At 38.6% G+C, this 21,560-nt stretch overlaps 1 protein-coding gene across 2 annotated transcripts in view; it reads left to right on the top strand.

Annotated features, from left to right (window-relative positions):
* ADK (adenosine kinase) overlaps positions 1-21,560 on the top strand; it is a 256,903-nt gene that overhangs the window by 166,057 nt on the left and 69,286 nt on the right. For both annotated transcript variants that reach the window (XM_034435402.3, XM_034435404.3), the window contains exon 7: positions 6,309-6,479. In XM_034435402.3, coding sequence (XP_034291293.3) covers positions 6,309-6,479 — 171 coding nt within the window. The remainder of the gene's footprint in view (positions 1-6,308; positions 6,480-21,560) is intronic.

The following is a 21,560-nucleotide window of genomic DNA, read 5'->3' as shown; positions in this document are numbered from 1 at the left end:
ACAGGCTGAGGGCCATTACTTTGGGGACCTTCTTGTCACATCCTTAGCATGTTTTCTACTCCCGGTGTTAGATTCTCAGAATCTTCTTTAAACAGATTTATTGAAGGGGGAAAAAGGGAATTAGATTACAGAAACCTTGGCAATTGAATATGTTTATTTTAGCAGCCAATATATCTCTAGTTTTCCTAAGTTGGAGCTTTCTTGATCCTCCGGCTAGTCACCTGTTACAGTACATGGGGAGATGGGCTACATATTTTCCTGATAAAGGAAGAATGTGCAGATGTTCTATGCTTATAATGCCATGCAAATCATGATCTTGTTTCCCAGGCTCCGAGGAGCCCATTAAATCCACCTTTTTAGTTCCCAACATATTTTAGACTTTGGGTTTGGTGATAGCTGTGACCTATTTTTATGAATAATGTTTGCTATGTTTTCCTCCCGGAGGCCAAGATCCGTTTCCAAGGCAGAAACGTCTTGGATTTTTATAAAGCTTCTTGTCTGGGTAGTGGCCATGACATTTAATAATTAGAAATTGATGTTAATTTTTAAAGTATAATCTCTGACATGCCTAAGGTCAGCTCTAAAGCTATTAATGTTCATTACTTTATCTTGTAACTTGCTTTGCAGCTGTTGTAATGATAAATATCAATGTGGCAACAATTAAGAGGTTTTTTTTTAACATTAGTGAAACTGTTCCAGTCTTAAAGTAGTCCTCTCTTTTTCACATGTTGGCACTAATTTAAAAGAAAATGTCAGCCTCAATATAAGCATATACTATGACAGTCCAGCTTTTTCACTTAAGTAGAAAAGCTGTTTGAAATTTAGCTTTCATCAAAAATGGGAAAACTGCCCACTTGAAATAAAACAATAGCTGAAATCTTAGTCATTTTCCACTTATGAAGCTCTGTTTCCATTAAAATAAACAATACAAATTGCAGAATGCCAAAAGCTTTATTCAAAGCGTTGGGAAAGGGTCTCTTTTGTTTTCTGGCCATCGTAACCCAGTCGCATTTGAAAACAGGCACATTCTGGATTAAATAAATTAAAATCCAAAACAGTCAGCTAATATTTTAGCAGAGAATTGGCAGATAGAAATGGGTTCAAACATGCCATTAAAGCGAATAATGCTGGCTTGGTCCACTCTGCTTTCTTAAAAATATTTTCCACATTTCTTGAACCCTCTTGTTCAAGACCTCATGTTGACTGACTCTTGTGGGTGATGTGATCATCTTTTGTGGGGGTGGGTGGTAACTGAGTTATTAATGATTTTTGGCACCTTCCAGGCCAAGTCCCTGCAATTTCCTTGGCAACATTTCAAAAGTAATTTGCCATTGCCTCTTTCCTAGGGCTGAAAGAGATTGACAGGCCCAAGGTCAACCAACTGGTTTGGCCTGTTGCCCTCATCAAATTGGCTCTCTCAACCATCATCTATCTTGACATTAACCTTTAAGATTATTAGTTGAATGTTTATTTTTAATGTTTTTGTGCATTGGGCAGTATTATAGTTCTTTTGGAACAACAGATGTTTCAAGCCACAGAAAACAGAAAAAGTTATGTTGTTCTGCATCCCTGTGGAGAATCAACTCCCAAATTGCCTTCTGCTCCTCGGTTCTAGTTTAAATGCCAGTAAAGATAACTAAGTGGGGGAGAGGATGACAGTAAGATTTCATTTTGACTTTTTAAAATTGTTTTCACTGAACAGATTCAGCAGTTGATCAATTCTGATGCCACTCATGTGTTAAAAATTCCTTGAGGTAACTCACTAAAGATGATTTGCAGAATGTAATGTGTGAACAAAAGTAATGGCAAAAAAAAAGTGCCTTAACTCTTTTGTAAGTCAACAACAGAAAACCTCATTCAAATAAACTTAGTGTTGCCACAAAATTGACGGTAGAGTTTGCTTTAATGTAATTGTGCAACAGAAGGATTTGAAAAATAGATGGTGTCATATTTTAGAATCCCTCACTTTTCCAGAAGAGGCAAATATCCTTAAGAACCATGTGTATAACTAGTTAAGAAATACTAATACCAGATAAGTTATATCCAGTGGTGGGATTCAAATAATTTAACAACTGGGGTCTCTGCCCTAATGACCGGCTGGGTGGGTATGGCCAGAGGGTGTGACAGGCAGCACTCGGCCTCCTGGACACACCTGGGAGCAAAAACGGGCCGTGGGGGGAACGCGCCGCCTCACCCGGCACCCAGTCTTTGGCCTAGGAGGCCTCCCTGAAGCCTCCTGGGAGCAAAAATGGGGCGCCTGGGGACTCCTCGAAGGGGCAGGGTGGGGAAGGGAGGGGCCAGCCAGCAATTTAACTACCGGTTTGCCTGAACTGGCTGAATCCCACTACTGGTTATATACACATCACAAGGAGGAATCGGTAGAAACATGATCTCCCCTTGACTTCTCTGTGATATCAAAGCATAGTCCTGTATGTCAACATGGGAATCTTTTCGTAACCCTTAGAATAAATGTTATTTACCGTTAACCATCAGTAATTATTTGTCCATGCTGACACTGACATTGTAAGTAACAATCACTTATATGTCATTTCCCTTTTTATTTCCTCTCACAATATCTAAAGAACAGATCACATTTTTCAGATTTCTAAATAGGGCCTGGGGGGTGGGGGGAACCCTGAGAAATGTTCATTTATTTCAGTACTCACATAAATTATTTAAACACTTCATTCAGTTCTCATTTATTTCCCATTGCAGTTACTATCTTGTAGTTGAGAGGTGTTATAGCACTTTGTAGATATGGAAAACAAGCTAATTATATATTTAGTAGCACATTTTGAAAGAGAAATATTTGGCATATTCAGCCTTAGCCCATGCAGATTTCAGGAATAATAAATGTTGTGAGCATTATTCATAACTTCTAATGTTTTTATGTTACTTAATGCAGCACTCCTTTCAAAATCTCAGTGTAGCACATGCTTTTGCACATTTATGCTCAATAATTAAGTCAAAGCAACTGAGGCTGTTCTTCTTTTTTTAAAAAAAGGTGAAAAACGTGCTGTTAAAATGTAATTAGTATGTTATCACATAAATGTCTATAAGTATATAATCACCAAAGTTGGCCATAGTTACTCGCTCTTTAAAAGCCCAACAAATATGAAAAAGAAACATGCATTAAGAGATAGACACACACATTCAAAACTCATAGTAATCGTAATTATATCTTATGAAAATGATTCAGAATGCATCATTGAACTTTTATTAAAAGCTTGAAGAAGAGAGAGAGATTCTTTGTTTGTTGACTCTTCTTTCCAATAACTCCCAAAGCATCTTTTCAGCTGTGATCTTACAAACATATTTATCAGGATGTAAATTTCATTAAATGCCTTGGATTGTCCTCTGAGCAGGCATGTACACAGAATTATGCTCCTACATGTTTAATGCAGATTTTTATAACATAAGCGTTTATAATTTTTACTTTTTAAAATAAATTTTATAATTTATAACTGTTATATAGTTTATATAACTTTTTAATTTAATAATTAACTTCAAAACTATAACTTTTTATAATTCATAATTTTTTACTTTTGTTTTAATACTAGAAAAATAGTAACAGTTTTTATTGCAGAATTTATGCCATTTTTCTATATCAGGGGTGTCACACTCAAGACCCGGGGACCAGATCCGGCACGGGTCCATTTTCACTGGCAGAGTGTCGTAGGAGGCCATGGCAGCTGTAAACAGAGCTGGAGAGCCTGTCTTCACTGACAGAGCGCTTCGGCCACCCCAGGCACCCCCAACAGGAGTGACATCGAGCTGGCCACGCCCCTCCTGGCCAAACCTACCCTGTCACACACCCCCCCCCCAAGGTCAAGTACAACCCTGATGCGGCCCTCAATGAAATCGAGTTTGACACCCCTGTTATTTATTTATTTATTTATTTATTTATTCATTCATTCATTCATTCATTCATTCATTCATTCATTCATTCATTCATTCATTCAATTTATATCCCGCCCTTCTCCTAGTGGACTCAGGGCGGTGCACAGCCAGAACTAAAACACATACCAATACAAAATTTAAAAATTATTAAAAGAATTATATACCTGTGGCCCAAAAATTTAAAACATTGAAAACTAAAACCCATTTGACAATTTAAAAAGCTAAAAAAGACTAAGAAAAAGGGGGGGGTTTCACGCCAGCCCTGCTTGATGGAAAAGTTTTTAGGGCACGGCGAAAAACCCGGAGATCAGATATCCTTCGTATCTCCAGGGGCAAATCGTTCCAGAGGGCAGGAGCTGCCACAGAGAAGGCCCTCCCCCTGGGGGTCTCCAGCTGACATTGCCTATATAGTTCAAGAGAATTGAAAACGGCATATGATTCAAAGAATCACATTGAATAAATGTAAGTCCAACTTCCCAAGATATTGATCAGATAACTGTTTAACTTTAGGTCCACCTTAATCTTCTGCCTATAGATAAATTCTCTAATTCTCATAGAGAAGGCATTCGATAAAATATGATCCATAAAGAGGCAGTTAGATGTGTGGTGTCTAAGCTATAGAACGGGGGTCCCTCAACCCCCGGTACGTGGCATGTCAGCAACCGGGCCATACAAACAACCAAAGCTCCATCCGCTGGATGCAGGCAGCATGCAAAACCACACCCCCTTCGGTCCATGGAAAAACTTCTCTCCATGGAACCGGTTCCTGGTGCTCAAAAGATTGGGGGGGGGGCACTGCTATAGAAGGCTTGCAAGGTCAAAATCAGCATTTTAAATCCACATCAGGTAAATGCACCAGATCGTCTACTGGTAGACCAGATGTTTGTACCATCTGTGACCACTTATACTATCTGAGATTGATTTGACCACCTTAAAATAGAAAAGAAATGTAATATTTTATATCATCTGGGAACTTTTTAAACAATTATTCACGAAAAGGTGATAATAGGCGAACTGCTTAATACTGTAATGGTTTGTTTGTAGAAGAGAAATTCAAAGATGTTTCTCATTGGATTGCTGACACTTTCTCTGTTCAATATAGGTTTATGCTGTCAAATTCCTAAGGTTGCTGCCTTAGTGATGGTTGTGACAAACTAGAAAATAGTTTTCCACCTAATTTTTTATTGACAAATCCTTGTTTGCTTGTTTCCTCTTCAGCCATTGGTAATCAAAAAGATAATACACTTGTGAAACGTTTGTAGTAATCACAGCTAAAACTGTTGCCTGTTTGTTTGTTTTTGTTTTCTCATGTTCAGGATATTGGATGGATGCAGTGGTGAAATGTAAAATTACTACCGGTTCTGTGGGCGTGGCTTGGTGGGGGGGTAATATGACTGAGTGGGCATGGCCAACTTTTTTTTTCCTTGCTGTTAAAACCATTTTTTCTACAACCTCTTCGGCTGGAGAGGTTGTAAAAAAAATGCTTTTAAAGCCTCTGACGATCCCAGCTGACATGCCTGATCGGCAGAGGCTTTCTTTTTTTAAAAAAAGCCTCTGACGATCCCAGCTGACTTGCCTAATCGGCAGAGGTTTTTTTTTCCTTTTAAAAACATTTTTTCTATAACCTCTTCGGCCGAAGAGGTTGTAGAAAAAATGCTTTTAAAAGCCTCTGATGATCCCAGCTGAGCCGCGCAATCATCAGAGGCTTTTTTTTTTTACTTTTAAAAGCATTTTTTTGGCCAAAGAGGTTGTAGAAAAAATGTTTTTAAAAATAAAAAAAAGCCTCTGATGATTGCATGGTTCAGCTGGGTAATGGGGGGGGCAGGGATTTTTGCTACCGGTTCTCCGAACCACCCGCCTCCATCGCTACCGGATCAGGCGATCCGGTCCGAACCGGGAGCATTTCACCCCTAGATGGGTGTCCCAAAGGTGCTTTTTCAAGAGGCAATTGGATTTTCTGGGTTTTTCTTTGAAGATGTTTTGCTTCTCATCCAAGAAGCTTCTTCAGCTCTGACAGGATAGTGGGGAATGAAAGGATTTATATTTCTTGCAGACAGCTGGTCATTTGCATCCTTTTAGAAGGTCATTGAAGCACTTGGAGATTTATCTGTGTCCTCACCATTCAAAGGGTGTTCATCCCAAATTCTTGGATGAGAAGAGAAACGTCTTCAAAGAAAAAACAAGAAAGTCCAGTTTCCTCTTGAAAAAGCACTTTGGGAACAACCATGACCGGGATGGCTGAGAATCTCCATAGACATATTGGATAGGTGTTTTTGAGTTCTTCCTTCGCTTACCTTGAATTGTGTGTCTCTGGCATCTATTTTTATGTAGATTTCTTTTTTCACTTAATAGCAGCAATGTTTCTTAAACCCTCTGTGCGTAGCAATTTATTCTGTGTTTCTTTGCAGGGTTTCTTCTTGACGGTGTCACCAGAATCCATAATAAAAGTCGCAACTCAAGCTTCTGCAAACAACAAGATCTTCAGTTTAAATCTTTCTGCACCCTTCATTAGCCAGTTCTACAAGGACCAACTGATGGAAGTCATGCCTTATGTTGATATCCTGTTTGGGAATGAAACAGTAAGAGCTTCTTGGAAGTTTCCTTGTTTTAATACTGTGCTGGCATGTAAAGTGGTAAGGGTGGCAGATCTGGGCTGGAGATTCTGGGCAACCACTAGGTATTCAGCAAAGAGAGAAAGAAAACAGGTCTTTGCTGGCTTCTCTTCTCTACACACGCACAAACTCAGCTAAGTCCCCCCCCCCCCGAAGTGGTACCCATTTATCTACTCGCAATATTGCATGCTTTCAAACTGCTGGGTGAGCAGGAGCTAGGGATTGAGCGATAGGAGCTCACTCCGTCTTGCAGAGCTGGTCTCGAACTGCCGGAGTGCAGACCATTTCTGGCCAGCCATTCCAGTATCTTTAAGCCCCGCTGTGCAGGAAAATTCCTCTTGCCAGAAGCTCCCAGCTCATCCCATCTCTGGCCTCCCTCCTGAAGGCAAGGCATCTCAGGGCCTTACCTTCATTAAGCTGGACCTCTAGCTAAGCCTCTCCATCCCCAGTTCAGGCCCCCTGGCACCTCGCTATCCGTTTCACTCACATTAAGTTACGCAGAGAAGACATTATTTTTCCCACCACATAAATAAACACAACCAAGCAAGGTCAGACAAGAGGTGCAACTGGCTGGATGCTGATTATGCCTTCTTCCCATTGCAAAGGATTCAAGCTTGGGTTGATAATAAGTGTTTTTAAGGGTTATGGCCTTTTTGTAGGCAATTCTAATATCAAGCTTAATTGTTCTCAGGGGTCCTGACTCCTGACATTCATTCTCTCTCTCTCTTTGTGGATAAAATTAAATAATAACCCAGAAGCTTCTGCACAGGCTATGGTCCAAAAAATCAAGATGGCAGTCATAGTGTGACTAAAGCTCCACCTGTTGTTTTTTTAAAATCTACATTGCATCTTAACTTTTTGGATACTGTTGGAAGAAATATCCTTCTGGGTTCAGTTCCAAATGGGGAAAAAGACACTGGATTCATGGAAGTTGTTTGGAAAGAAGGTTTATTGATGAACAGGATCACATGCCTTGGAGATTTTGGGCAAAAAAAGGGAAGAGATGCTGAGAGTCCCTGGGTTTTATACCCTCTGGCTTTGAACTTCCTGAGGCACAGGAAGAGTATCCTGATTGGTTGCTGTCAGAGGTCATAGCTAGTTTTTTAGGTTGTCTGTGTGTTAAATTTGGTTGAATCTTGCTGGGTGATGCAGTGAAGGGCAATTAAATGGCTCTGCCTGAAGGAGGTAGATCTTTGTTATGTAGAATAAACTGGCCCAGGCCTTAATGGCCCATTGACAAAGGTGGGGGGACCGAGTTTCTGCCTCCTTTTTAGGGGAAATATTCTGCCCTTTTCATATTTCTTAAAATATTTCATTTTTCTAGGAGAGGGGTGGGCTTTAACTTCCTACAACACCATACCCCATGGAGATATCTGAACTCTTTCTTAGTCTCTCATTGTTTAACCTAGAAGCAAAGGTTATTTCTGGCCAGTTTCTTTATTTTCATTCATTTGGCAAGCAAAGACCACATTCTAAATAAAACAATAGCATAACTAGAAAACATATTAAAACTATTTAAAATAAATTAAATCGATGGAGACAATTTGTTTAATAATCTCTTCTTTTTTGTATTTCAATGTGAGGGTAAGATATGGAGGAATTTTGGAAGCAGGAACCAAGGTTTTGGTTGATCGTTGTGCACACGACTTCTGCTCCCTACAAACCAGAAATAATCAGGAAGCGTTTTATGGAGCTGTATTTTCGCTTCAAATAGCCAAAGCTATCCAACACTAAAAAAAAAAAAAAATAGCTAGAAATTAAGGTACCAGGGTATAAAGTGGGAGACTGTGAGTTCAAGTCCTGCCTTAGACATGAAATCCAGCTGTGTGATCTTGAGCCAGTCATACTCTCTCAACCCATCCCACCTCACAGGATTGTTGTTGTGGGGAAAATAGGAGGAGGAGGGAGAAGGCATGTTGGATATGTTTGCTGCTTTGACTTATTTGTAAAAATAGTAAAGGTGGGAGACAGACAGGCAGACAGATAGAATGACTGGTTCTGGAAATCTCTTTAGTAACCCATGTGTATTATTATTAAATTTTAATATTTTAGGTTAATATGATGATGATTCATTGCAACTGTGAACTATGATGAACTAAGAGTTATTTGTAAAAATAGTAAAGGTGGAACACAAATAAAATAAACAAACAAACTTTACTTTACTTTTACTTTTATTATATTTATATACCGCCCTTCTCCCGAAGGACTCAGGGCGGTGAACAGCCATAGTAAAAACAGTATACAAGACAAAAAATTTAAAAACGTATTAAAATAATTCAATCGCTGGCCAAATTTAAAACACCCAGCTAAAATCGTTATTTAAAACCCCTATCAAACCCAATTAAAATCCTTTACCCTGTCAGACCGGCTTGCTGGAATAATAGGGTCTTCAGAGCACGACGGAAGGCGCGGAGGTCAGGGATCCTTCGTATATCCGGGGGCAATTCATTCCATAGGGCCGAGGCCCCCACAGAGAAGGCTCTCCCCCTGGGGGTCGCCAGCCTACATTGTTTGGCCGACGGCACCCTGAGGAGGCCCTCTCTGTGGGAGCGTACTGGTCAGTGGGAGGCAATCGGTGGCAGAATGCGGTCCTGTAGATAACCAGGTCCTAAGCCAAATTCATCCAAACTGAATTTGCATATTTGCAAATTAGTGTTTCTGGTTACCTCATCGGTATTTATTAACTAGGCTTCACACAATAACTTCAGCACTTTTAGTAGAAGCAATTAATGCTTTTAACCAATTCTTGCCATTCGACAGTCATTATCTAGGAATCCATGATTGGAGAAGTTTATTATTGTCATTTCTTTTAATTATCGCTGAATTTAGTTTTCTAATAGCATCGTTTTGCAAATGATTCTTAGCTGTAATACCTTTCAAGTTTATTGTAATCACTGGATAATTAACCTGCTAGGATTTAAGCACATTCAGCTTCCCCTCAGGACATTTAACACTTAAATAAGGTCAATTATCTCCCAATGATAAGTGCCTGGTCACAAGTTCTGCTTAATCCACCTCAGAACTGCTCACCTTAAATAAGTAAATGTTTGTTGCATAATTTTAAGTTTCTCTACTTTTATCACAGCTCATTATATTGTCTAAGGATACAAATTCTGAATGCGACCCAAATGCCAGATAATAGGATGGGATGGGATAAAACAGAACGGAACAGAACAGAACAGAACAGAACAGAAAATATGGAATGGAATGGAATGGAATGGAATGGAATGGAATAAAATAATAACTTTATTGTCAGTTTGAATGTACACTAATCGGCATACATTAAAGTGAAATTTCATTGCATACAGCTCTCAAAGGGTCACCACCTCCAATTTATTCATTTATTTATTTGTTTGTTTGTTTGTTTGTTTATTTATTTATTTATTTATTTATTTATTGGTTCGATTTATATTTTTATATTTATATTATATTTATATACACTACATAACAGAATAAATAAATAAATAACAAATAAATAAATAAATAAACAGAATTATGCATATACCCCTCCCTATATATTATATGTCACAGAGAAACAACACAGTCTAGTTGAGATGTTATGGCGAGAGCACCGAATCTTGAAAGTCTACCAGACGGATGGTCTAGGGAACAAAGTTGTTACAGAATCTGTAGTCCTGCTAGAAATACGTCGAAACCTCCTGCCAGAGGTTTTTTGGATGAGAAGCGAAACGTTTTCAAAGAAAAACCCGAGAAAGTCCAGTTGCCTTTTGGAAAAGCACCTTGGGGACAAGTATTTTCAGTATTCCAAAAGTTAGAGATCACCAAATGGGCACCATAAGAAGTCAGTGGAGGAATCTTAATTTTCTAAAAAGTCAAGTCAAGGAAAATGGTGTGAGAACAGAACAACGCCCAAAGTATGTTCTTCTGTTCCAGTCTTCAGTCTTGATTATAAATTATTTCTGTTAGAGGGGAATTTTCAGTTTTCATGGATCACTTCACCCCAAATCATCTTTCAACCCCCATCAGTTGCTCGCTGTAGCACCAGGATAATGTTCAGATGTGTAACAGGAAGGATTTTGAGATAACCTGGGCAGCTCCATTGCTGAACAGATCTTCCACCCTCACTCTCTTTCTTTCCTCCTTGTCTTCAGCAAGCTTCAAAGCTAAGCTTTAATAAAATAAAATGCTTTTAAAATATAGCTCTGGCTTGAAGCCCCCATTGATAAAAATCCTGTTATTGGAAACTCTCTAAATTACTGGAATTAATCATGCTGTTTATAAAATAGCACACTTTCCATGATTCATCTGATTCAATTAATCTTTCTATTTATCGGTGTTACCTTGACAGCGGCACTATAAATTCTTCTGTAGGTATTTAAATCATTGGCCTAGGAATTTGTGAGTAAAAAAAAAAATCTATAGACAAGATTTTTGATGCTTCATTCAAGTTGCATCTTATAGAAGTCATCTCTCTCTCTCTTTCTCTCTTTCCCTCCCTCCCCCCTCCCTCCCTCCTCTCTCTCTCTCTCTCCATCCATCCAGAATGTGAAATGCTCTTTTGCCTAAATTACACGTGAATCACAGTCCTTTGTTTTTTAAAATCATATTACATTTTTAAAAATGACACTTAGAGTTATTTTAATATGTTACTATTTTATAGGACTTAAAAGACGTTTTACTGTTGTTTTTATGGTTTGATGCTTTTTTTGTTGTTTTGGTCTTGATAGCTGCAAGCTCAGGTCAGAGATCTAGGGCAAATTAAAGGCCTACCTGATTAAATTAAGCCACAACTAATGGTAAAACACTACATTTATTCTAAATATATTCTAAAAATATATTTAGAAACATAGTGAGGGCAGAAAAAGACCTAGTGATGATGCATTGAATCTGCCCTTTGACCTTATTTTTATTTAATATACAGGATTACAGGAGTGAGTAAATACTTAGGGATTTAGCCAAGTTATGTCAGGAGATCCATTTGTCTTGCCCATTGCTTTAACCAGAATCAGGGCATTACCTCGAGAACAGTGAAAACTGTCACCCTTTGAGATGCTATATGGTAGACCTTTCTCATCCCAGTCAATATCAAGAGATGAAGGAGAGACAAATATAACACAAGATTTACAGAAACTAGCCCAGGTTCTGTCTCGTATTTCTCAACAGGTGCAAGACGCCTTGCCACCGGTAACAAGAGCGCCATTTAATATACGGTTTAGTGGCTGCAATTGGTTCTGGCGAAGTGGTCGCTAAGTGACATTAAGTGAATCATGTGACTGACAGAGAAAGAGGGGTACACTGGGAAGATCATTGGTTGTTGCTGTCTCCTTCCAAGTTCTCTTCTACAGTGACCTATTTCCCCCCCCCCCCTTTTTTTTTGACCCCTTGCAACACAGAGAGATTGCTTAAAGAAACTGTCTTCCTGAACCGCTCTTCTGCCCAATATAAAGCTTCCCTAAGTGCTAGTTAACAAGCTAAATCTCTGTAACCTTAATTAGAACCTTCAGGCCTGCTGGCAGCTGAAACTGACAAGACCTTAATCAGTTTCACACTAAAGGTTTTTGTTGTTTTGTTGCGAAATTGTTTTTATATCGCCTTCCTAACTGCGAACAGTAGCTACCCAAGGCAGTCCCTACACAAGGACTACCTATAGGAAAGATTGCCCCCAACAAAACAAAAAAGTCACAAAAAGAGGATTGTGCCAGTAAGGCCTGAGAAAGAAGTCCCTAATATGGCGTTGGATGACAGGGCCTAGGCCTGTCTTGGTCCTCACTGTAGAAGAAGGGAGCCCAGCCTCTTCTAGCACCAGATTTACTCAGAAAAATATGACATTTCCCACTTTGCCTCTTTAGTTGAGTTGTTGGCAATGCAAAAGATATTTAAGAAGAGAGGTTGAGAGAACTTGATTAGGACATCCAGATCATCATCTCTTTCTTCTCCTACAAGAAAAGAAGGCCAGGCTAGTCTCCAGGCAAGAGCCCAAGTGAGAGTGAGGCTGCAGACCACTCATTCTGTTTTCCTACTTTTGATAGATTTCGTGTCATCTTTCATCTGTTTTCCAGTCTTCCAGTAACCTCTGTTAATAACGCATTTCTAATAAAGATCTTTATTAGATCTAATAAAGATCATAAAGCCGAGGGACCCGGTGGCTAAGACGCTGAGCTTGTCGATCGAAAGGTCGGCAGTTCAGCAGTTCGAATCCCTAGTGCTGCATAACTGGGTGAGCTCCCGTTACTTGTCCCAGCTTCTGCCAACCTAGCAGTTCGAAAGCATGAAAAAAATGCAAGTAGAAAAAATAGGAACCCCCTTTGGTGGGAACGTAACAGCGTTCCGTGCGCCTTTGGCATTTAGTCATGCCGGCCACATGACCACGGAGACGCCTTCGGACAGCGTTGGCTCTTTGGCTTTGAAACGGAGATGAGCACTGCCCCCTAGAGTTGGGAATGACTAGCACATATGTACGAGGGGAACCTTTACCTTTACCTTTAATAAAGATTGTGCCCAAGTCCAAGATCCCTTCATAAGTAAATGTTGCCTCATAGGTATTCCACATTCATTGTTCCATAGGTATTCCACATTCATTGTTCCATAGGTATTCCACATTCATTGTTCTGTGTTATAGTAATTATTATAGCAATAATTATAATTGTGGCCTTTGGCCAGAGGTGGGCTGTTGCTGGTTTTCAAGCTGGTAGTTAAGATTATGCACAGTTTGCCGAACCGGCAAATGCCACCACTGGCTGGCCCCACCCCTCCCCTCCCACTCACTCCTTTCGTGCCTCACCACTGCCTGTGGCCCTCAATGAAAGAGCAATAGTCATTATTTTAAATATTTACATTCTTCCTTGTTTGTTTTAATCCTGTTTGCGTACAGCAGGTTTATAAACCACTCGGAGTCCGTCAGCAATGCTAGGAAGGAAGGAAGAAGGAAGGAAAGACCCCAGTTTAAATACTGACCAATTTCCAAAATGATTTCAGTATTCAAAAAGTTAGATGCCGCAAAATGTGCACCATAAGTTAGTGGAGACATTTGAATTCTCTTTAAAAAAAAGAAAAAGAAGAAGACAAAAACTCAAGGAAAACAATGTGAGAACAGAACCAGAATACCCTAACGCTTGCTCTGCCTCACTACCACTCTTAATAATTTACATAATTTATCTAGGCATTTAAATTTGCTGTAAATACAAGCGATAAAGAATGTGTATCAGCATTCTGCCTTGGCTTAGGAACACCACATTAGTTAATTAGTGAGGGTGTTTTTTCTAGAGACAGACATTTAGAAGGTTTGCCTCAGCCATTTACAACTTATTTTTCTTGGAAATAGTGAAGTATTTGAAATAATGGGGAACGGGGCCTCTGACTTCCTTTTCTGCTGAGGATTGCAGAGCCCACCGTCTTCCATATACTCTGAAAATACTTCATTTTGGCCTCTGAGAGTGTATAAATAAAACCTACTGGCAGAATTTACGTTATCTTTGTACCTAAGCCAATTTGTAAAATGGTTGTGAAGCTAAATCATGTAATTGGAAAGACTCCTTCAACATTAATTGGAAATACGATATCGGACTGTTCAGCGTTCCCTCTTATCCAAATGTAAGGAAACCAGACAGAAATCTGAAGACATTTGTAACATATTTGAATAGTTTTTTTCGAAGGGCAGAAATTGGGAGATTAGTGGGAATCAGTGTATTTTGAGAGTTACCTTTGTTTTGATATTCTTTTGTCTTCAGTAAAACAGTTATTTCACAATGAACATAACTATTTTACAATGGTGTATAATGAATACAGTAAGCATTTCTCTGGGTGTAGAGCAACTACTTCATAACTCTCTAAAAGGGATAATGATAGAAAATCCTCCATTATATTCATAGCAGGGGAACCTTTCTTATGATTTCTTGCGGATCTCAGTGCAGCGGTGCATTTCACAAAATAATTCACAAATATAATTTCCTAAACCTCGAGAGGAAGCTACACATTTTATTTCTTTTTACTTAATTTTTCTCATCTTCCATTGGAGATTTGAGTCCATTACAATGTAGAAACAGTCGTTATTGGAGGGTTATCCATCGGGGAGAGATTTCATGAGAGAGAGAAAATGAACTGAATATTCAAATAAGAGTCCTCCATTAATGTGTGGGTCCATGTGACTGCCATTTCTCCACTGTCTTTGGGATACAGCAGAAAAATTGCCTTTCTCACCTTGGTAAATGATGGGCCTCGCCAAGAGATAAGATAAGGGAGTGTAGCAGCCTTTAACCAACTGTAACGTCATTCTGGGTGATTTCTCCCAGGGGAAGTACTTCAGAAATCTATATATATAAAAGCAAAATCCACTCACTCATCACGAAATCTCCAGAACTGTAAAGCCTACAAACTTGAAATTTGGCACATACGTTCCTCTTGGCTTCTAGGCACTCACTAAGAAAGGATTTTTCAAAATGACCATCAGATCATTAGTATTTCTTATACAGTATATTAACACGCTCTGATGCTAAAGAGTTAGACGTCCTACTCCGTCTCCCCACCTGAAAAGTTCCAACTGCCAGTTGTCTCACATTCCGTTAACTCAGGTCTAACTGGCAGACATTCAACGCCTTCGCTCTGGGGCAGTCCGGGGCTCCTTACAGTACTAAGCGTCCCTACCTCACCGAAATGTTTACGCCTTCCACCTATGGAACTGCTTCCGAACTCAAGGTGGCGGGAGAGATACTCCCTTATGAGTTTCAATCACCGACCACCACTGAGCCAACGGATTGTGAACCAAATTTCTCCTGCATAGTGTCCCAGCCCCAACTCACTTCTTACACTGACCTTCTCAGTTCAGACGAATCTGTTCCTTCTACTGTAACACCAGTTAAAGGGTTACAAGCAGGGTGGATAAAAATCAATGATTTTTTTAAAAAAATCAAAAAAAATCAGATTTTTTAAATTTAAATCGGATTTTTTTTATTTAAATTGGATTTTTTTGATTTTTATCGAATTTATTTTAATAAAAAACTTTTGGGGTAAAAATCTATCGTAAGTTAGTTTTCTATTTAAGATACATAAATAATTTAGTTTATTCAGCATGAAATGGAGCTTAGTTATGTAGCATGAGGCTGTAGATTCTGCAACACTGGGACTATCGGTGAGTCAACAGTGGGTCAAAGGAGTAGCAGAGATGACAGTTGCTCTTTAAAAATTATGATTTAAATCGAGTTGATTTAAATCAAGCCTTTTTACTAGTGATTTAAATCATGATTTAAATTGTGATTTAAATCAACTCGATTTAAATCAAATCCACCCTGGTTACAAGCCTTTTGTATACAGGCAGCTAATTCATAATAACTGTCCATAATAACTATCTGTTCTTCATAATTGAAGAAGAAATTATTTTCCAATTTGATCCAGTTAAAGTTTTTCTCCCATCAGTGTGAAAATAAAATTTAGAATTTTGGAATTCCCCTCGGACATTTTCTAATTTGCACAAAAGACCTATTTTTTAAAAAAACCATAATAAAACAATAGGCAAAGCATATTTGGAGTTTGATCCTGACTGGCTCAAAGTTGACACAGCCCTCCATCCTTCCAAACTCAGTAAAATGAAGACACAAATTGTGGGAGCAAATATGCTGACTCTGTAAACCGCTTAGAGAGGGCTGTAAAAGCACTCTGTGAAGCGGTATGTAAGTCTGAAGTGCTATTGCTGTTGCTGTATTTGGTACAGTTAAAAGGAGCTTCGTTCAGTGCATATTGATAAGACATTAAATTCCTATTTTAAAATCTCTTGCTAAGTTTATTGAGGGATCTTCAATGCATTTCTAGGAAGAGAGAAAATATTAAAGTGCGTTTTTTAAAATAGCTTGTCTAAATGTGAAGAGAAATAATAGGCCTTAATGTAATATACAGTCAACGTTTTCTGTCTGGGTCTTTACTGCTTTAACAACAGTTGATAGACTGACTGACATTTCATGTTTGTTCCCTTTATTTGTAATGAAAGATTCTATTCTGGAATCAGATTACAGTGTACATTCAGGATATAATTCTACAATATAAATTCGAAAATGATCATGTTGCAACCATACGCTTTCATGATTGATGGAAAGCTGTCTAAAAGACATAGATTGCCATCCATCAAAAATTAAATGTGCTATAAAAGGAAAGGAGAAACAATGGAAGGAAATGATTAATAATGTTCTTTTGAAATGAATCCATTTCAATCCAGTCCTAATTTTATTACTTGTTAAGGCTGTAAGTCTGTATTTTTTTTTGTTTCGTGTTTTATTGCTTTTAAAATTCTTCTTACTTTTAATTATTAGCATTGCATTATTTTTAATTCTTATTAAATAATTCCTATTTTATTCAGCTGTATCACTCAAACCCCAAAATTTCCTTTTTTATGCTTTACCTTGGTTTTTAAAAGGTTCCCTGTTGCTAGGGACATTTGAAGTTGATAGTAACCTTTAGGTGAAAAAATATGACAGGTAGACTGGAGAGAAAGTTCAGATTGTCCAGTTTCGAGGAAAAATACAGTTTTTGTAATGGGTTTTATTAATTTCATCCATTATGAGATGTCAGAACAGCTGAGTTTTATGACTATCCCAGCTACTGTATATCCCAGCTGTGACAATTGATCTTTTTGAAGTTCCAGCAGAAACTATAATGATGTCAAAAATTTGAGCAAAAAATTATTTATTTGATGCACTAGTCTTCCTTTTTATGATGTACTCTGGAAGGATTATGTAATGCTAACTGATGTGTATTTTATCCCAACCACCACCACCTGTTTGGGCTGAACAAGAATGACTACTTCAAAGTCAGCCAGTAAAGTTCATGTTCAAGCACAGAGAGTCCTTATTTAGTGGCCGCAATTGAGAGTAGCAGCTGTGTCATTAAATGAAGCAGTCATTAAGAAAGAAGCCCATGGCTAGGCTTTGCTTTTCCCCACTGCCCCAGCCTTTGCAAGGGACACCCTAAGTGTTGGGATAATTAGCAAGAAGGGAATTGCTATTTACATATACAATTGAGCCCAAAATTTCTGTTGCTAAGTGAGACAGCTGTTAAGTGAGTTTTGCCTATTTTACAACCTGTCTTGCCACAGTTGCTAAGTGAATCACTGCAGTTGTTAAGTTACCAACACGGTTGTTAAGTGGCTTCCCTGTTGACTTTGTTTGTCACAAGGGCCCAAAAGGAGATCGATCGCATGACCCCAGGACACTGTCACCGTCATGAATCAGTCCCCCAACCGCCTGAATTTTGATCACATGACCATGGGGATGCTGCAATGATCATGTATGAAAAATAGTCATAAGTCACTTTTTTTTTTAGTGCCATTGTAACTTCAAACAGTCACTAAATGAACTGTTGTAAGTCAAGGACAACTTGTACTTTCATTGGAGAGGAAGAGATTACAAGAGAGTAAGCAGACACGCTATGGAGAATACATATTGAAAGTAATGTACTGGCGCCAACTGTTTGTCTACCAACTTCATGCTCCCTGAATACCCTACTAGCCCAGGGATCTGCAACCTTAAACACTCAAAAGAGCCATTTGGGCCCATTTCCCACAGAAAAGAAAACACCGGGAGCCACAAAATCCTTCCCGTGCCTGACTATTTCTTGAGCGGCCACAAAACTAGCATATGTAGTTGAATTAAACGTTCTGTTTTCTTCTGAAGCTTTTCTTTTCTTGGATTTATCCATGGTTGGCCTACCAGGGGGTTGAAAAGCTTAATAAATTGTGTGCCGGCAGGTGTTGCACATTGGCAGTTGTGACGCATATTTTGAGTGACAGGGAGCCACAGCAGAGGGGAGAAAGAGCCACATGCGGCTCCAGAGCCGCAGGTTGCTGACTCCTGCCCTAGCCCATTCTTTTCTATGAGTATTCCCCATTGTGTGCCTTATCCCTTCCTCTCCAATCTCTCTGTTTTGTGAGCAGGGGATGGGATGGGCCAGAAACAGGACAACATTGACTGTAATGACAAACTCATGAAAGAGGGAGACATTGTGAAAGTCATAGACCTTGACTGCAAAGTTGTTTTTTTCAATGTCATTGTAACTTTGAGTGGTTGCTGCGCAAGACAGCTTGTAAACATAGTTTGAACTGGATCTTCCCAGTCCGTATAAAGCAATCTGTCTGCCTTACACCACTGGTTCCATTATACTTTGTGACCATATGTCCTTTATTATAAAGGACAGTCCTTTATTTTAGCAAGCTGTCCTTTAGATTGATTGGTTGGTTGATTAGTTGGTCATTTAACTTTTACCATAAAAACAGTACCGCTTAGTGTCAGTCTTCCATATTTATGTGAATAATATGGAAATTAAATTTCGCTTTCTAAAATAAATTTACCTGTGTTGTTCTATTTATATATTTTTATTTGAATATGTGAATATTTGTAAATGTGTTTCTTGGTTTTGCTCTGTAAAGCAAAAGTATCTACTCTGTTGAGCCTTTTCCAGGTTTTGCCCCTTTTTCATCTTGTCCGTCATTTCTTTTCCACGAAAATATGGTGACCGTAATTATACTACACAAAATAATTGATTGTGACAACCTTAGTTTTTGGAACGTGGAAACCTGGAAAAATAGCCATAAACGTGCCGTGTGCATTTTCGATGCAATGCAATAGGAGACCTTCTGTACTTCCAGGGTTTCCCAGAAATATAATTTGTATTCTTACATTAACATCTGGATATCTATAATCCAGACTAACAGAAAGGGGGTGATAACAAATAATAAAATATATTTCTCTGGAATGAAGAAAATGTCGATCCTAGTAGGTTTCATGGCTCCAGTAATATTTAGCAATTTTTAAAGTTTGTAAGTGGCTAAGATGTTGAGCTTGTCGATCGAAAGGTCGGCAGTTCAGCGGTTCGAATCCTTAGTGCCGCATAACGGGGTGAGCTCCTGTTACTTGTTCCAGCTTCTGCCAACCTAGCAGTTCGAAAGCACGTGAAAAATGCAAGTAGAAAAATAGGGACCACCTTTGGTGGGAAGGGAACAGAGTTCCATGCGCCTTTGGCGTTGAGTCATGCCGGCCACATGACCACGGAGACATCTTCGGACAGCGCTGGCTTTTCAGCTTTGAAACAGAGATGAGCCCTGCCCTCTAGAGTCAGGAACGACTAGTACATATGTGCGAGGGAAACCTTTACCTTTACTTAACCTACCTTTCCCCTTGTCAACATATTTTTTTCCATTTTATTATACATTAAAATAAATAATATTCTTCCAGAGGAACATGTCCATCTGATTCCTTTGCCTGTAAAAGCCAACGTTTTGTGGATGGTTTCCTCAGCACTGTCAAGGGATATATAAGGTTTGTCCATATTTGCATTATCTTTTCTTTATACTCAATGCGTAGCTATATTTGGCTTATCTGTTGGCAAAAGGGATCAACTGGCAAACATAAAAATGTCTTGTTGTCTCTTTGGTATGTTACAACTGGAGGCATCTCATTTTCTCTTTCTAAGATCTAATATCATTGGCCAAGTCATGAAGAAAATACAAATTGTGGCATATAATTTAATATACTTCCCTTCCCAAAAAATATGAGGGAACTCAAAAAGTATTTGAACTGTTTTCTATATGTTAGCAATTACTTTGATTCCCTGGAGTGCTGGAATGTTTTACTCATTCGGAGTAGAGCGTCAGCGTTGATGGGACTCCAGCACTCCATGTTAAATATTTTATTAAATGAAGCTAATTATAAAAAGCTTTTGCAGATAAAAATTTAGTGGCAGGATTTCTAGAGGAAAGAATGAAATCATGCCAATGAATGCACAGATGAATGCCTAGACATACATCTTTTTAGCCTGTACGTGTTCACCTGCTGAGTATGTTCTGACATTTTGAAGCCAGCTGGAAGTTTTTTGCCACAGCCTGGATGATTTTACACTGGGTCATGGCCTGCCCTGTGGAAGGCCCTTAATGTCAATTAGGCAGAATCTTTGTTGCGATTCTTATGTGATCTTAAAACCAAGAGAGAAGCTTTCTAAACATCTTCCACTTCTGCTAGTTTAATTTCTCATCTGTGTAAATAAAGGCGAAAACACTGTCTTTTCAGTGTGTCTTTTTGCCATCCTGGTGAGAGGAACCATAAAAAGTTTCCCTGAAATTATTAGCTAACTATGTTTATTATTTGGAAGATGTTTGCGCACATTAAAACAATAGCTAGTATGTATGATTAAGGAATTCTGATGCCTTTCTTACATTCTCTCTTACATGCATGCACTCACACATGCATGCATGCACAGACTCCTCTAAATTATTATTTTTCCAATAAAATCCATTTTTTTCCAGTTGTGTGAATCCAGTTGTATCCAAAAAGAGAACGATCTCCACCATCATTAAAGTGAGCTATTATGCCCTTCAGTTTCTCTGGTCTTATCACATCACAGCTAGATATGAATATAAATGCATTTTCCCTCTGAAGTCTAGCTAGCAATTAATTGAGCATGCATAGCTTATTCTGTGCACTCTAGCCAACATTAAATGATACTTCTACAGATTAGGGTTTTTTTTAAAAACATATATTTTAAGAAACACGGCCAAACTGATTGCTATTGGGTATCTGTAATCTCCACCAATAATTTACTTGCACACTGTGTTTTTGACTGCAGACAGACCTAAAAGAAAATAGCTAGAAGCTGAGTTTATTGCCAAAAAGTCTTTCCTTTTTTTTGTAATCGAGAAGGAAGTGCATATGTTTTAAAAGCCCTATCAGAAATATCAAAATATGAAACAATGCATTTGCTGTAATTTCTAAAATCATGCCATTTCAGCTTCCCCGGGGAAGCGGCTGAGTAATGTTGGTGTAATAAGGGCACCTTCAGTGTTAGAATAATAAAAGCATTGTTAAATTGACTAAATCCCATGGAAAGGAAATTAGAAAGGATTGGTTAAAAAAAAAAAAAAAAGAGGAATTTTCCAAAATAGAGCTATCGGGGAAAAAAACCTGATGGCGTTAATGTATTTAAAACAATGAGATCTTCATAAATTAGACACCAGAGAAATTAAGTGCTTTTTAATCTTTTTGCAGGGAAACAATTTTGGGATTGCTTGATAGCAATGTTTCTCAACTTCGTCAATTGTAAGATGTGCAGACTTCA

This window comes from Pantherophis guttatus, chromosome 6, assembly GCF_059756535.1.
Source record: "Pantherophis guttatus breed Tessera chromosome 6, ASM5975653v1, whole genome shotgun sequence".
Lineage (NCBI taxonomy): Eukaryota > Metazoa > Chordata > Lepidosauria > Squamata > Colubridae > Pantherophis > Pantherophis guttatus.
This window is presented reverse-complemented; position numbering and strand designations above follow the sequence as displayed.